This window comes from Myodes glareolus, chromosome 13 (assembly GCF_982192425.1).
Source record: "Myodes glareolus chromosome 13, mMyoGla1.1, whole genome shotgun sequence".
NCBI classification, from domain to species: domain Eukaryota; kingdom Metazoa; phylum Chordata; class Mammalia; order Rodentia; family Cricetidae; genus Myodes; species Myodes glareolus.
Genome location: NC_142038.1, coordinates 52,101,173 through 52,118,553, shown reverse-complemented (window position 1 = coordinate 52,118,553; position 17,381 = coordinate 52,101,173). Strand labels below are relative to the sequence as shown.

The window sequence follows — 17,381 nt, the reverse complement described above, 5'->3', positions numbered from 1 at the left end:
TCTGTGAGGGAGTTCTTCCTGCCACTCAGGGATTGCTAAACTCTTCGGTGGTGTTTTGATGGAAGAGGTTACCTTTCTGCTTTTCCAGACAGAGACCACGCACAGCTTAGTCTCAGACTTAGTTAACCTCTATGCATGTCCTGCCAAACCGACAATAGCCGAAGACAAAGGGAGGCACACAGAGGAACTGTAGTAATGGGCCAGAGGTTGCAGGCATCCGGTTTCTGTGTAAAGTCTGCAACCTTAAATGTGCTGTGACCCTGTCACTGTGGCTCTTTCATATGACTGCTGTGATGGACCAGCTACCAATCCCCACTGTCTGATAAATAGTCTTTATACAGTCATAAAATGGTCACGAGACTGATTGCTATGCATGTAATTAACACAATAGATTTAATCTACTTTCAGGCTGACCAAATTGTATGAAATAAATTTAGGGTAGATTCTAAAGATTATACTTTTTCTCAAGTTTACCATTTTATCCTCCCAACACTTTAATATCTTTGGTTCTCTGTTTCGTTTTAAAATGCTTGAAAAGCGACAATGCTTCCACATATCTTCAGAAACAGATGGTAACATACGCTGATCACACCTACCAAGAGTATTTATATAAATGATCTTAAAGCCTAGAGAAAAAAATCACAGGGAGAGTCTAGTTGGTCCTAATGAAAATGCTGGAGTGTATGGACTTGTGACTCAACCCGTGTCCCAGCATGAGCCCACTGCACAAAGCCTTATTTCTCTCCTTTGCAGTGTCATTTAAGATGGACCTCAAGACTGAGCTTTAGACAGTGCCCAAGCCATCCTTGGTATTAGGGGTATGACCTGAGTAAAAGGCCTTTCCTGAGGGTGATTATTCTTTATACATGCAGAGCTGGGCAACTTGAGTATTGACAAGTACAAATTGGATGATGTGGGGTGTTTATCTCTCTAGTTATTTAGATAAGTTGCAAGAGACCCCATTGGCATTTCTCCAATGGCCAAGGGTGGTAAGACTGTTTTCCTGTGTTCACCCAACCCTTTTCTGTGTGTCTTTTGGAGAAGGACTTTTCAGATCCTTTCACACATTCACCGACTGCAGTGAAAAATGGTAGTATGAAAATGAACTTTCAGAAGACAGTGAAGAGAGGTTGTTCGAATGAGTTGTAAGTGGGGTGTGACTTGAGATACGGCTCAGCAAGTAAAAGCAGGGACTACACTTGCAAAAGACCCAAGTTTGTTTCTCGGTACCCAAGTTAAGAAACAATTATAAAAGAAAAGTACCTCTAGTCCATGTTCAAAAACTAGGAATCATAGAAAACTCCCTTAGCTTAGTTTAGGATATCTGTGAAAAATGAAGATCGGAACATTGTAGTTAATGGCTCAAGACTAGGTGGTTTACTCTTGAGAAAGAAGACAACCGTGTGCACCCTTGCACTTTTCTGGGTGGTGGTGGTAACTTAGTAGTTACTAGAAGATGGGGATAAGGAGAGAAGAGGAAAATGGGGAGTGCTTGCTAATACATTCCAAGTCTTCTTTTTGGAGTAAAAAAAAATGGTAAAACTGAGTGTGGTATCATTGTGACTATTGTCATTGAATTCTGTGCTTTAAATGGATAAATTGTATGAATTATAAACTGTCTCTCAGTAAAATATTTGTATGTGCATGCTATACTGAGGCTGGATCCCTATACATACCAGGCAGCTATGTCCTCAGCCCTGTATTTGTACTCATGAGCACACTATATATTATGGAGTTGTTATAAGTTGTGTTAAGATGACAAAAGGAAAAAAGTCCTTGGAATTGGAATACAATACCTTTATTATGAATGAATTTGGGTAAGTTTGGCATTTCAGATACAGGTCATTGTTATATACTATTGGGCATTATTGGCTACTTTTGTAATAGTGATGGATAACTGAAATGACCCTAAATATCCCACAGTAGGAGAGTAACATAAGATACCTATAAAATGGAATACTGAACAATGTTTTAATATATACTTAATCATGCTGACATATTTAAAAGAAGGAACCAGGATAGTTAATCATATGTGGCCTATAATTTTAATCATATAATTTTTTGATGGTATATTTGTATGATTGAGGTTTTTTAAAAAGCTTGAAATTTATGTCAAAAATTATAGATTTGCCTTCACAGATTGGAGAAATTAGAGGGAGCCTTCATTTGTTTACAGTTGCCTATTGTTTCCAAATAAGACTTACTGTTTTGGTGTTAAAGTCTAAGACCTGCGGTTCAGTATTTCCTCTTTGTACTAGTTATGGTGAAGCACATGGTGTTATGTTCCTAGTGACAGGGAGCTGTTCCTGCTCTGTTGACCAAATCACCCCATGTGATTGATTTGAGTGACTTTGAGATAGATAGTGATGCGCATTAATGTCTTCTGCAGGTTATCAATGCTGCGTTGGCCTTAGCAGCAAAGCCACAAAGTAAACTGGCCCAAGAGAACATGGATCTTTTTAAAGAGCAATGGGAAAAACAAGTCCGTGTTCTCACAGATGCTGTTGATGACATTACTTCCATTGATGACTTCTTGGCTGTCTCAGGTAATGAAATGGTTCTCTAGTGTAGTTATTGTCCAAGTCATAATCACAGACAAAACACCTTCAAATATGGGCAAGTAAATTCTGTCAATAACATGCTGGTTTCCAGTTTTATGACGTTCTGACCTGAGTCCTGAGCAGGGGGAGTTGGAACTGGAGCTGTTTTCCTCATGGTGGGGCTGCTGGTCATCCTGGAAGAATTAGTTATTGGACTAGCCAAACCTTTCACTGCTGGTATAGACTGAGACCCTCTGGCTGTAACCTGTGTAGCATATAACTATCCATCCCTCTTGATATTTGAGTTTAGACCTCTGTCTTGGTACTGCTGGTCATTTATTATGAGCCCATGAAACTCAGAAGGAACCTCTCAGCTAGTTTATTGTAGAGAATGCTCTCCCTTCTTGGAAAGCTTCTGTCTATTGGAAGTGATCGTAGTGTACCTGACTACTTCCCCAAAGACTGTGTCTGTCTGATGCAGTGAGAGAAAACAGAGAGGAAATATTTAAGTGCCATTTAATTATGAACTTGAAAAAATAAATCTGAGTAATTCACGTCACAAAAACAGTTGATTTCATTATATAAACATAAAATGGTAATGACATAGTAAATTGCATTCATATAGAACATGTCTGTCAAATGCAATTTAGTGTTTATCTCACAGAAATAAATTTCAATCCTATCTCCTTAGAGTTGAGTAATACTAAATGCATTCTCTCCTTAACAGGGCTTCTATTGCCCTTGGCTGTGTCTTCTCCTTGGAAATGCTAGGCTTCCTGAGGCTAGTGGCTGTGGGCAGATTTAGTGACTGGGTTCTTGTAGAGCTGAAACTACCTGTCACCCCAGGGAACCACAGGCTGGAATGTGGAAGATGTGAGTGGCAATGGGGCTTGAAAGAGAAGCAGAACTTCAGTACGTGCACAGCACAGTCCTCCAGCAGTGACCTAAATAAGGGTGACACTGTGTTCTGCATACCAATGTGTCCCTGTCTTTGCATGAACTCAAGATGGTAGTTTTCTTTTTGGCTTAACTTGAGAGAGTCGGGTATAGGTTGTATGTTAACTGCAGGAAGACAGGGTAAACCATGTTGCCTCAGAACTACCAAACTGCAGATGCTGCCACTTTAAAACAAAAAATTCATTTGCGAGCACATTGTTGCAGGTGCCAAAAAAGCAGCAATGACCTTTTTGGGAAATCTTGGCCTTCTGTTGTTTTTCCCAATGAAGTACGGAATTATTCTTTTTCATAGGTTTAGGGAAAAACATTCCACCTTCATAGCACATTTTTAAGCAAACAACAAATTTGGAAATCTAAATGCAAAGCCCCCTCTGGATAAGTACTACATTCCTACAGTTTTTTAAAATTAGGTTGGATATGTTTACCGGGCTTTGTCTCCAGGAATTTTCATTCTTTCTTACAGTAAAGTAAAATATCATACAATCAAAATGGCTCTCATATAACAGACAACAAAAGGGATTCAGTATCGGCATTTAGTGGGATCCAGACAGGATTTTTTAGGTTATTTTAATATAAAACAGAAGACCAGTAAAGAGAAATCAAATTTTTTAGCAGATTCACTTTTATCTGGTGAATGGGTTCAACTTTTATGTAAATAGGAGTTTAAGAGAGATTGACTTGGTGCAGAGCAATTGAGCCAGTTTCTGTTTAGCAAATTCAAGCCCAGAAGTGTTCTCTTGAAGCAGTGCTGTTTCAGAGCATCTGCATTCTGGCTGCCTACTTCTGGTGTGTTTGTCTGGTGTTGCAAGCGATTAGTAATCAAGGTGTTTTTAGAGCCGTGGTGAGGGTCAAGCTTACTGTGTAGAGTCCTAGTAGACTAAGCAGTTAATTCATAGCACTCTGATCTTGTCCACTAGAATTCATCCATAGCCAGTAGTCCAAGAAGGGATTGGGCCCTGTGAGACCCTCCTCTGTCCATGATTGACTCTTGTCAGGTTCAGTGCAGGCAGCTGCTGCTGTGAGTTCATATTGTAATGGCTGTCATGACCAGGCATTTCACAGGCCTTTTCCTTTCTTCTGGCTTGTGCATTCTTTCAGACCCCTTTCCACGCTGTTCTCCAAGCCTTAGAGTGGGTTGTGTAAATGTCCTGTTTAGGGCTGAACACTCAGCCATCCCTTATTCTCCTCACCTTGAAAAACCAAGTGTCTTTGTGTTCACTGTTGTCAATTGCAAAGAAAAGGACTTCGTCTGTGTAATACAAACAAGTGCTCAGGTGGTGTGACACCAGTTTAACTAAATAGCAGCAGTAAGTTCCCTTTGAGGGTCCAAATCTCCCTAGCTATGGGCTTTCGACTGGGTTTATATTGCCGCTTCTCCTTTTTATTCAGTCTAAGACCATGGTTAAGATGAGTCTTCCTAGTAATTACTCAGAGGTGTACCTAAAGACTTGTTTGCTTGCTGAATCTAGATACCTTCAGGTTGACAGTCAGTATAGCCATTGTTAAAATGTTTATTCCCTGCCTTGTTTGGTTTTGATATGAAAGGATTTTATGCTTTTTTTTCTTCTGTAGTAAAATAAGAAAAACTGTAGATGAGGATTTCTCTTTGGAGGAAGGAAGCAGTACAAGCACAGCTCACTGACTAGAGAGAATATTAATTGTGTGTGTGTGTGAGAGAGAAAGAGAGAGAGAGAGGTCAGGTAACTGGATAGAAGCAAGCTTAGGAGGGAAAGGGTTCAGAGTTCAAGGGCACAGTCTCTTATGGCAGGAAAGTCCTAACAGCTGGAGGTTGAGGTAACTAGCCACCCTGTATCTGTAGTATCTGTAGTCAGGAAGCAGAGAGTAAATGTATTCAGCTCCCTTCCTCCCTCCTCCCCCCCTTAATTTTTAAGTTTATTATTATTATTATTATTATTGTTTTAAGACAGGGTTTCTCCTTGTCTTGAAACTGGAACTTCTTCTGGAACCAAACTGGCCTTGAACTCAGAGAAATTGGTCTGCCTCTACCTCCTAAGTGCTGGGATTAAAGGCGTGTGCCACCTTTGCCTGGTTTCTTTCTCCTTTTAGTACAGTCCAGGATCCCAACCCAGGGACTTGTGCCAGCCACAGTTGATAAAACTTGTTAGCCCAGTTAACCTAACAAGGTAACCCTCACAGGCTTGCCCAGATGCTCACCTCCAGATGTCACTGTAGATCTCATCACACTTCCTAAGATATGCAGTCATGTGTTAAAGGGACTTCCTTTGTTACTAAAGAGTGGCTTGCATACCTTCTCTGGTTGTGACCACTTACTGTATTGTGGGAACTCCTTCAGCCAATAGCCTTTAGGATACCAACCCACTTTGGGTGTGGTCTCATATAAGTGCAGACAAAAAACATGTAGCCCCTTTTCTGCTGGATTCAGCTCCAGTTCCCAGTGCACACAGAGGACTGCGGATGGCTACCCATACTGTGAGTTTACCCCAGATAATAAAGCTCTGCTATACTCCATTCCTGGCTACTGTGGAACTCTTAGATACAACAATTGGACATCCAGCATGGGAAAAAGACATGGGGTGGGAAGAGTCAGGATGAATTTATTAAAATTGGGGCTTAGTTTTGAAAACATGTGTATCTAGATGATGCTTTTTGTAGAGTACATCACTGAGTCTGAGGTATTAACCCCCTCCAAAGTGTTAACCACCCTGAAACAGGATGAGAATTAAAAGAAATAATATGAAAAACACTGGTTTGTAGTTTTCTTAGCAGAACCTTTTCTTTTAACATTCTTACCTTTGTAATACAAAGTGTTTCTTTCACATTGATCTTGTGTTGCTTTCAGAAACGGTAGTTTCAACACCTGAGGCCTTGAATGATGAACAGGTTTGGTATACATTTGCTTTGTTGTCATTAGTATGTAGGGGGTTTGGATTTAAAAGATGCTTCAGGTCCATTTCTTCTAGTTGGCATAAAGATCCTGAAATTTATGCTAGAAATTTTGTGGTTTTGCATTCCATGCAATGGCATGGAATCATTCTTTCTCATTTTTTGTTTTGTTTTTTTGAGAGAGTGTATTTTTGTGTCTCTCAAGTTATCTTGGAACTCGTTCTGTAGACCAGGCTGGCCCTTAATTCACAGTAATCCTCCTGCCTCTGCCTCCCAAATTCTGGGACTAAAGGCGTGCGCCACCACCCGTCTCATTTTCTCTTTCATAGTGGGAATTCTTATTGTTTCTTAGCTTTCCTTGGAAAGACTTTTGAAACCAACTCATTTTTTAATTTTCCTCACATCATTAATTATTGCTTTTTTCTGTTCTCCTTACCTCCATTGTGTTAGGGATGGGATCCAAGACTGTGCACATGATAGGCAAATGTTCTAGCATTGCTAGTCTTTGAATGGGATCTTACTATGTAGCCCAGATTGGCCTTGAACTTGCAGTCCTCCTGCCTCTTGGCTACTGTGTGATGGCAAGTCTGTACCAGTGTGGTTAACTAGTTTTTCTCTTGGGAGTTCCCATTCTACTCCAGTAGTAACTGCTAAACAGAGAGACTAGTTTAGTGCTACCGGCACCCTGGTCGGGAAAAGTCAGGTGGTCATACCATGGACATTTTTAGAGGACAGAGGACAACTTGCAGGAATTGGTTCAAACTCTGTTCTAGCTCTACCCTCCTGAGTGCCAGCATGCCACTGTGTGCTTGTGTCCAGCTTTGTATTATAAAACTTTTGGCATATGTGGTTGGCACCAAGCCTGTCCTCTATACATACAACATGCCATTCTACTATGTCACCCTTTAGTAGAAGACCTGATCCTTCATTCAGCTTTTTGCTTGTTCCTCAGAGAATCACATTTTGGAGGATGTGAACAAGTGTGTCATTGCTCTCCAAGAGAAAGATGTGGATGGGCTGGACCGTACTGCTGGCGCCATTCGAGGCCGGGCAGCTCGAGTCATCCATGTAGTCACCTCAGAGATGGACAACTACGAGCCAGGAGTTTACACAGAAAAGGTTCTGGAAGCCACCAAGCTGCTCTCCAACACAGGTCTGAGGACTGTCCCCTGTCCTAGTCTTCTCCTGGGTCCCCATGATGACTCCCAGCATCATTCCAAATCCTGTGGATTACACACACAGAACTCAGCTCTGGTTTTCTACACACTGGGTGGCTCATCATACTAGCGAGAAGTTGGTTATTAGACAGTTTATAAGCACATTTTTCCTTTGTGTGTCTGTGATGAACTATGAGTATGCCAAACATGCATGAAGGCAAACTCCCATATACATAAAATAAATGTTTAAAAAATTAATGGCTTTATTGGATGAAAAACAGGCAGTGTTTTCAGCACGGGTCTGGCACATAAATGACTGCTTACTATATTTAGTTCTGTGCTGGGATGAGGAATGGCAGGTCTTTACCTCCTTCTGGACCTCTAGGTGTGTGCAGAAGTGAGATTGGCCAGGAGCCAGCAAAAGTAAAGCTTTGGTGATGCCTGTGCTTTAGTTTGTGCATAGCGTCCTGCTAGTGAACACATAAGTGAAGGTGGGTCCCCCCTCCTGAAGTGCTGTAGATTGAACCCAGAGCCTCTTACATGCTAGGCAAGTTTACTACCACTAAACTACTATTCCACCTTTTGTAGGTCCATTCTTAAGGTCTCAAAGTAGTTAGTATCATTTCAGTTCTCAGTCACCCAGTTCTAGATCAGAGTGCTGAGAAGGTGGCTGAGTCCTTGCAGATACTGTCCGTAAGTTCACCTATGAACATTGTGGTCTATTTTGCTGGTGAGCACTGGGCACAAGAGTAGAAACACAGGATCTTTGTCCTGAACTTGACTCTACTGCCTATTCAAGGATTCAGGAAAAGGTTGTGGAGTGCTGTCTCCTTAGTGTGACCTGCCTGTCTCTTGTCTCCATAGTCATGCCACGGTTCACTGAGCAAGTGGAAGCAGCTGTGGAAGCCCTCAGCTCAGACCCAGCCCAGCCTATGGATGAGAATGAGTTTATCGATGCCTCCCGCCTTGTATACGATGGCATCCGGGACATCAGGAAAGCAGTGCTGATGATAAGGGTGAATAACCACATTCTAGACATTTCAACAGCTTCTTCTCATTTGCTAACTTGAGCAGTGTGTCGTTCTGGAGCTCAGCAGCTACCATGTGGTGTATTGAACCATGGGTTCTGGGGCTCAGCAGCTACAGTGCGGTGTATTAAACCATGGTTTGATCTGTTAGAATGAGATAGAACCCAAATATAGACCAAACAAAGAGATCTAGCATGATTGGGCTTAAATTAATTTAGGGAACTTAGTTGGATAAAACAGAATAGTTAGAGTTACAGGGGAAACTACAGAAAATAGTCTCTTAAATTTCAGAGAAGGAGCTTCTTCTTAAGGTAAGTAAAGTTACTGTACTTCTGTTCAGAAGGAACACTCCTCTCCTTGAAGGGAAACCCAGGCAGGAGGTTAAACTTTATTCAGGATAAAGAGTGGCAGCCCCTGATGATGCTCCATGGCTCAGGGCCTAGTGCTGAGCTGAGTGGAAGTCCTACCTCCAAGTCTTATGTCACCCTTCTCAGACAAAGCAGCAGAATGACCTAGACCTCCCTGTGAACTGGGACAGGGTGGGGTTCTGAAACTGCAGATTTCTCTGTCAACATGTCCTGGGCCTGTGTCTTCCAAACTGCCTTTTCCATAGCTGTGGATCTCTTGCATGTTGCTCTTGAGAAAAGGAGCAGGGTTACCTGGGTCTCATTGTCATCATTTGTGTGTCCCATGCGTGCGAGCGTGCGTGAGTGCGTGCCTGTCCCCAGTTGTTGCAGGCTTCCAGAACAGGCATTTGGAATACAATGCCCACCTATTGTATTGCTAGAGCTTTGCCTGCTGTTGTGTAGTTCAGTCAGTCAATTGATTTTCATTTATGCCTTCACTGTTTTCTAGTTAAACCTCCAAGGTATTAGACAGGGACTCTGTCTTACTTTTATACTCCCTCTTCCTAGTCTGCAGAAGTTAACCACCATGTCAGTTTGGGAACATGTTGAAGGCCTGTTGCATTCATTTTGTATGCAATGTTGAAACACTTAGGCAAGATCACCATTCTCTGGTTGAGGTAGGAAAATTGTCCCAAGCACACTGGGAAGAGGAATGGTTGTAGATACAACTGCAAGATAGCAGAGGCTTTAAGTCTTTGAGTGCTGTGCTAAAGAAGAACCCGGGTGGGCCTGGGATGCTTTAGTGGATGAAGGTGTCTGCCACTAAATCTTGTGGCCTGAATTTGATCCCCAGGACCCACATGGTTGGAGAGGATCAACTCCTGCAAGTTGTCCTCTTGAATTCCACATGTACAAAATAGATTAAAAATACCACTTAAAAATGGTTTTTAAAGTTAAAGCAGAAGGATCTTATCTACTATAAAGGCTGATCTGATTGAACTGTGGCAGCCAGTGGCTATAATATGGTGTTAATGGATCCCAAGGCTCCATATACTCCAGTGCTGCATAGTTCTGCTCATGTAGCTTGAAGTCACGTTAAAGCCAATGGGATCAAAGCTGTGTAGTGTTTCCTAGGAGGTGACTCAGACTTAGAGCACCATTCTGAAGAAGCAGTCTGGGTACTGATAAAGTTCATCCCGGGAGGAGGCAGGCAGCTTAGGTGCCTCCTCCAAAATAATCCCTTTGTCTCTCTGATATGTTATTCTCTTCTTTTTACTGGGGAGCTGGAGTGAGGACTCAGTGGTTAAAAGCACTGGTGCTCTTTTGAGAGTTTGGACACCCACATGGTGCCTCAGAACCACCTGAAACTCAGTCCCAGGGGATCCCATGCCCTCTTCTGGCCTATGAGTATGCCAAGCGTGCATGAAGGCAGAACTCCCATACACATAAAATAAATGTTTAAAAAAATTAATGGCTGTATTGGATGAAAAGCAGGCAGTGTTTTCAGCACGGGCCTGGCACATAAATGACTGCTTACTATATTTAGTTCTGTGCTGGGATGAGGAATGGCAGGTCTTTACCTCCTTCTGGACCTCTAGGTGTGTGCAGAAGTGAGATTGGCCAGAAGCCAGCAAAAGTAAAGCTTTGGTGATGCCTGTGCTTTAGTTTGTGCATAGCGTCCTGCTCACTGATCCCGTCGCTGCCTTTGACTCAACAGTCTTGAGTAGAAATGAGTCCCAGTGAGAAAGCCAAAGCCAAGTATTCATTAATGCTAGCCTTGGCGTGTATATACACACACACTTGAGTTTACTGCTTGTTTGATTCTTACCAGTCTTTAGGTTACCAATGGTGGTCTTTGATTGATCCCACTTTGATCCCACTTGTCACTTTTCACTCAGCCCTTCAGCTCTTTCTTTTTTTTTTTTTAATACATTATTTTTGTGTGTGCATGTATGGAGGCCATAGGACAATTTGTGGAAGTCAGTCCTCTCCTCCTACCGTGTGGGTCCCAGGAATCAAACTCAGGTTGTCAGACTTAGTTGCAAGTGCCTTACCCACTGAGGCATCTTACCAACCCAGGTCTCAGGTTTAAGTAAGTATATCTCCTTTTCGTAGGCTTTCTGCAGTCTTAGTATTTCTCATTTTTCTGCTAAGCAAAAATCAGATCAGTGTAGCCATTCTGATGGAAGTTTCTGAGGCGGAACTTTGTGAGGGCCCTTGGTGCCCTGTGGGTTAAGTCATTCCTCCAGCTTTGGTCTTAGAATCTGTAACCTTCCCACACCTGAACCTCTAACCCTGTCCCTGTCTTACCAGTCCCATTGGAAATACTGGGCAGTTGGACTATCTGCCCCCTACTGTTGTGCCCCTGTGGCCACTGCTTCCCTCTAGGAGAGGTCCCTGTCATTGTTCTTGGCTGAGGTTGCCCAGCATCCTTAACTTATTCACTGTCTCTGTACTTTCTTTATATGATTATGTTCCTCATTTTGGGGTGCGGGGGAACACACCTCTCAGCCTCTCTCTATCCCAGTCTCCTTAGCAGGAAGCCCTGTCCTCTTCTCTTTACCTGCATTTCTTTGTTAAAATATGCTTTATTTTATTTTATTTTATCTTATTTTATTGATACTTATTGAGCTCTACATTTTTCTCTGCCCCCCTTCAATCCTCCCCCAAGGTCCCCATGCTCCCAATTTACTCAGGAGATCTTATCTTTTTCTACTTTCTATGTAGATTAGGGCTATGTAAGTCTCTCTTAGTGTCCATATTGTTGTCTAAGTTCTCTGGGATTGTGGTTTGTAGTCTGGTTTTCTTTGCGTTATGTTTAAAAACCACCTATGAGTGAGTACATGTGATAATTGTCTTTCTGTGTCTGGGTTACCTCACTCAAAATAATGTTTTCCAACTCCATCCATTTTCCTGCAAAATTCAAGCTGTCATTTTTTTCTGCCGTGTAGTATTCCATTGTGTAAATGTACCACATTTTCCTTATCCATTCTTGGGTTGAAGGACATTTAGGTTGTTTCCAGGTTCTGTCTATGACAAACAAAACTGCTATGAACATAGCTGAGCACATGTCCTTGTGGCACGATTGAGCATCCTTTGGATATATATCCAAAAGTAGTATTACTGAGTCTTGAGGAAGGTTGTTTCCTAATTTTCTGAGAAATCGCCACACTGACATCCAAAGGGGCTGTACCAGCTTGCATTCCCACCAGCAATGCAGAAGTGTTCCATTTTCCCCACATCCTCTCCTGCATCAGTTGTCATCAGTGTTTTTGATCTTGGCCATCCTTTCAGGTGTAAGATGAAATCTCAGGGTTGTTTTGATTTGCATTTCTCTGATGACTAAGGATGTTGAACATTTCCTTAAGTGTCTTTAAGCCATTTTAGATTCCTCTGTTGAGAGTTCTTTGTTCATGTCTGTACTCCATTTTTTTTTTTATTGGATTGTGTGATATTTTGGTGTCCAATTTTTTGAGTTCTTTGTATATGTTGGAGATCAGACCTCTGTCTGATGTGGGGTTAGTGAAGATCTTCTCCCATTCTGTAGGCTGTCGTTTTGTCTTGTTGACCGTGTCTTTTGCTTTACAGAAGCTTTTCAGTTACCGGAGGTCCCATTTATTAATTGTTTCTCTCAGTGTCTGTGCTGCTGGGGTTCTATTTAGGAAGTGGTCTCCTGTGCCAATGCGTTCAAGTGTACTTCCCACTTTCTCTTCTGTAAGGCTCAGTGTGGCTGGCTTTATGTTGAGGCCTTTGATCCATTTGGATTTGAGTTTTGTGCATGATGATAGATATGGGTCTGTTTTTATTTTTCTACATGTTGATATCCAGTTATGCCAGCACCACTTGTTAATTATGCTTTCTTTTTTCCATTTGATTTTTTTTTTTTTTGCTTCTTTATCAAAGATCACATGTTCGAAGACGTGTGGATTGATATCCGGGTCTTCTATTCGGTTCCATTGGTCCTCCTGTATGTTCTTCTGCCAATACCAGGCTGTTTTCAGTCCTGTAGCTCTGTAGTAGAGTTTGAAGTCAGGGATTGTGATGCCTCCAGAAGTTCTTTTATTGCATAGGATTGTTTTGGCTATCCTGGGTTTTTTTGCTTTTCCAAATGAAGTTGAATACCATTCTTTCGAGGTCTTTGAAGAATTTTGATGGGCATAAAATATGCTTTCTTTAGAGGCTGATTTTGCTAAGTTCCATACTTACATAGCCAATTTATAACCTATTTTCAGTTACTGTGCCCAGGAGTGAGCCCCAGCTTCCAAAGCCAGATTACTCAATAGTTAATTCTTCCACTTGCTCGGGTCTACACAGTGGCTTCCCTGATCAAACAGCAAGTCTGATTGGCTTTGTCTTCCCTGTTGGGAATGTGCGTGTTCCCTCCCTGGTCCAAGGCCTGGCATCCCTTACCTAGTCCCGCCCCTCTGCCCGAAGGCCCCTGGGTCGCAGTCTGACTGAGTCATCTGCTGCTCCATGCTCTCCTAGGCGTCCGTATCCCTCGTCCTGTCATCTGCTGCTCTTCTCACCTGAGCTGGGACCCAGCCAGTGAGCCAGATTGCTTTTCCTCGGTGTACCAACATCTCTCCCACCTGCGTGTCCCACTGCCCTGCTCACAGATCTGCCTGTTTTCAGTCAACGCGATGACTCCGTTTGCGGCGCTCTAGGAGGTCATATAGTTGTCTCAGTCTTTGCCCACTGCTCCTGTGGTTTCCTGTAGAATAGCCGAGTGAGTGAAAAGGAAAAGGAGCTTTCCTTTCAAGAACAGTTCTTAGGACCCAGATAGGCGGTGGGCAGGTGCTGCTGTGGAAACCTCTCTAGACTTAGCACGCCAGCTCTGTGACCAGAGCTTGGAGGTCACCCTGACAGGATCTTTGTGGCTCTGACACCTGTGATCCCTGCCCACCACTGTTCTTACCTCTCTATGGTAGGCCCAGCCTTTGCCTGTCAGAACCCACGCTCATGTCCCTGAGAGCCTCCCACCTGTTCTGTCACTTGATCCTCACAACAAGGCCCTGGCCATGACTTGCCTTAGGGCCTGGTAGAGAGGAGACCTCAGTCAGTGCCCTCCTGTCACAGACTAGTCGTCTGGGCTAAAAGCCAACCCCAGCTGTCCTGCCTAATGACGGTGTCAATCAGTAGCTAATGAGGAGAGGCTGGCAGGTTGTACAACATACAGATTTTACTAAGTAGTTAAAGCAGAGAATGAGAAGCAGCAGTCTGTCCCGTTGGTATACACTGATTTCTTATCTGCTATATTCTCTTTTTCTTTGATAAAAGTAAAATAAGACTTTTAATAATATATCGCTTTGTCTTATTCCTCAAAATAGCCTTTGGCATCCAGAGAGAAAGTCCAGTATTAATGTCATTTTCTTTTTGCCATAAAGTGGGACTTTTATGAGAATGCTTTCTGTCGTATGAAACATACCTAATTTAAAGACTTTTGACCAAGAGTAGTTTTCACCTTCATGCGCAGATGCAGCTGTATTAAAAGGGAAATCTTTATGTTAGAGCAAGCCTGAGCTCTTCACCCTATGAAAGGAGCTCTCTTTAAAAAGTAAGGGTGTGGCCAGGCAGTGGTGGTGCATGCCTTTAATTAGCACTCAGGAGGCAGAGGAAAGTGGATCTTGGTGAGTTTAAGGCCAGCTTGGTCTACAAAGCAAGTTCCTAAACAGCCAGGACTGGTAACACAGAGAAACCCTGTCTCCAAAAACCAGTAAATAAAAAGGTGAGGGTGTGGAGGCCACACAAACGACTCCGGTGACCTGCACTCTTGGCCGCCTTGCTCTGCCCAGATGTCATTCAGGGAGTCTGGAGGCAGGGGACTCTGTCTGGCTCATAGTCTTTTGTCTTGGCTGCAGACCCCCGAGGAATTGGATGACTCTGACTTTGAGACGGAAGATTTTGATGTCAGAAGTAGGACAAGCGTGCAGACGGAAGACGACCAGCTGATAGCTGGACAAAGTGCCCGGGTGAGAATCCGCTTCCTGTCCCTCTGACTTACTCTGTAAAGCTCCCTGCCTGTTTTCTCCTCTAGGATATTTAGCAGTATTCAGGGCTCCGTTCTTCTTGTCTTTTTTTGGTGTTATGACCTAAATCCTAAGTCATGGCACCTACTGATCATTTGTGCCTTCCCACCACATGCCTTCTCAGCTAGGAACAAGGCTAGAACCTGGGGCCTCGACTACCCGTTGGACTGCCAGTTTATGGTACCCCAAGTCAGAAAAGGCTGCCAATCTAATCAGAATAATGTTTGTTAAAAAGAATTTTGAAATACTTCTACCCATTGCATTGATAACTATGGGGGTGAGCTCTTAATTATTCATGGGCCTTAAAAATGTCCAAAAAAAGCCCATAAAATCCATTAATACATTCAAGAAAACCAGTCAGCACCATTGCATTGGAGTCATTAAGTCTTCAGTCAATAAGATCTCTGCTTTTGGAAGTGTGCCAAGATATATCTCTAAGAAGTCTATTTTCTCACTCCATGGAAATCCATCAGAGAGCTTGTCCCTGCCCTAGGCCTTACCGAGTCGTGAACACTTGGAAAGCTAAGAGGATGGAGCCCAAGCTGTGGGCTTGAATTGGCAGTTGACCTCCAAAGTGCTACTTGTCACGTAGCTAAGGTGTATGCTCCTCAGCAGATTCTCTGTGTTCTCACACTACCTCTGGTAGGCCTCTCAAACTTGGGGATGTCTCTTCAGGGCTCCACCCACACACCCTTTCCTCTCCTTTCCTATTGCCACAAAGAGCAGCAAGCTTAAAACTTAAGAGTCAGGCCATCGGATCAGCACAGGTGTTTGACTGTGAAGCCACTGAGTTAGCCTCCTGTGCTGTTTCCTCCACATTCAGACATGTTCGGGAAGTGGGTCAGGAATTTAGGCTGCAGAAAATTTTCTGCAAGGAGAAGAAAATAGCCCTTCAGGCAAAGTGAAACTATTAAAGCATTATCCCACTACCCATGTTGTGGATTGCTGCTAGAAGTCTTCTTGGCTAATGCCCTGTGAGAACTTCCTAATAGTGGTTTGGCTTGTGATTGTAGGCGATCATGGCTCAGCTTCCTCAGGAGCAAAAAGCAAAGATTGCAGAACAGGTGGCCAGCTTCCAGGAAGAAAAGAGCAAGCTGGATGCTGAAGTGTCCAAGTGGGATGACAGTGGCAATGACATCATCGTGCTGGCCAAGCAGATGTGCATGATCATGATGGAGATGACCGACTTCACCCGGTGAGCAGAAGCCCACTCTGCAGACTTTGCAGAGAGGGGGAGTTTACTTCTCCAGGACCCTGATGCTTTGTTAACATCTCTTCTCCATTCACCTCCAACCAGGAGGGGCTTCATAGACAGGGATCCTGTTCTCTTTTCAGAGGCAAAGGGCCACTCAAAAATACATCAGATGTGATCAGTGCTGCCAAGAAAATCGCCGAGGCGGGATCCAGGATGGATAAGCTTGGCCGGACAATCGCAGATCATGTAAGTGCCGGTCTGCTGGCCGCTGCCGAAGCAGCTGTCCGTGAGCATTCTCAGGGGCCACAGTCTATCTTTGAAAACTGCCCTAACCTACTTAATTAATCTCAGCATACGTTCCTAAGGATTTCTCAGATCTGCTTCTCTGACAAGTCTCAGGAGTTGGGTGTGTATGTCCAAAAACTTTCTATCACTAAATCATTAAAAACAGCCTCTATCATTTCTTTCTCCCTTCTGAGAAGTCCACTTCCGGGCAGAAGCATATCCTGCCTGTCCCAGCACTGGCACTGATGTATGGCAGCCTCTTGCTGAGGTTTCTGTAGAACTTGGGAGCTCTGAGGACTGTTAGAGGTTGGAACAGGTGTCTCAAAGCACATTCCTGTGGTGCTTAGGCCAGAAAAGTTCTATCAGTTGTGGGTTTTCTGGGCTACAGAATGAGTGACAGCTGCCCCTCGTTACTCAAGCCACCATTTGATGATCATTCTTGACTACCCTGTAAAAAGCCTTGTGGACCCGGTCTTTGCTGTCTGAAGTCAGTAGCTCTATTGATCTCTCACCTACCTGGACCACTGTGGCCTATGACCTATTCTTTTCTCCATTTTGCATACAGCCATCAACACTGTCATTTTACAGTGCAAATCGGACTTGAATCTGTCCTGCTTCGGTGGCATCTTAGGAAAAATCTAAAAGCTTTCAGCATTTTATACCACGCTGCTGCTCACTTCATCCTCGCCCCCACTGGGAGCACTGTGTTTCCCTCTCTGATGAGACCTAAACACCTGGGCTTCAGTGCAGCGTGGGCAGGGCCACACTTCTAACTTTTGGTAATCATCTCTGCCTAGAGTGAGTGTCTGTCATTAGGGGCTTATCTTGTGGACCCCTTGTTGAGCAGACAGTGCCTGAGGCAGAGATGTTAATTTACATAACTCAGAACGTTGACTTTTCTGTATGACTAGGCCCTTCCTTGAAATCACCTTGTAGGGCCAGGAGCTTCTTCCCGGGGCTGGAAGCCTAGGCATAGGGTGG

At 43.4% G+C, this 17,381-nt stretch overlaps 1 protein-coding gene across 1 annotated transcript in view; it reads left to right on the top strand.

Annotated features, from left to right (window-relative positions):
• Ctnna1 (catenin alpha 1) overlaps window positions 1-17,381 on the top strand; it is a 126,892-nt gene that overhangs the window by 107,174 nt on the left and 2,337 nt on the right. Inside the window, exons 11-16 of the mRNA XM_085699709.2 lie at window positions 2,390-2,546; window positions 7,315-7,515; window positions 8,384-8,535; window positions 14,753-14,863; window positions 15,934-16,115; window positions 16,256-16,361. Coding sequence (XP_085555835.1) covers window positions 2,390-2,546; window positions 7,315-7,515; window positions 8,384-8,535; window positions 14,753-14,863; window positions 15,934-16,115; window positions 16,256-16,361 — 909 coding nt within the window. The remainder of the gene's footprint in view (window positions 1-2,389; window positions 2,547-7,314; window positions 7,516-8,383; window positions 8,536-14,752; window positions 14,864-15,933; window positions 16,116-16,255; window positions 16,362-17,381) is intronic.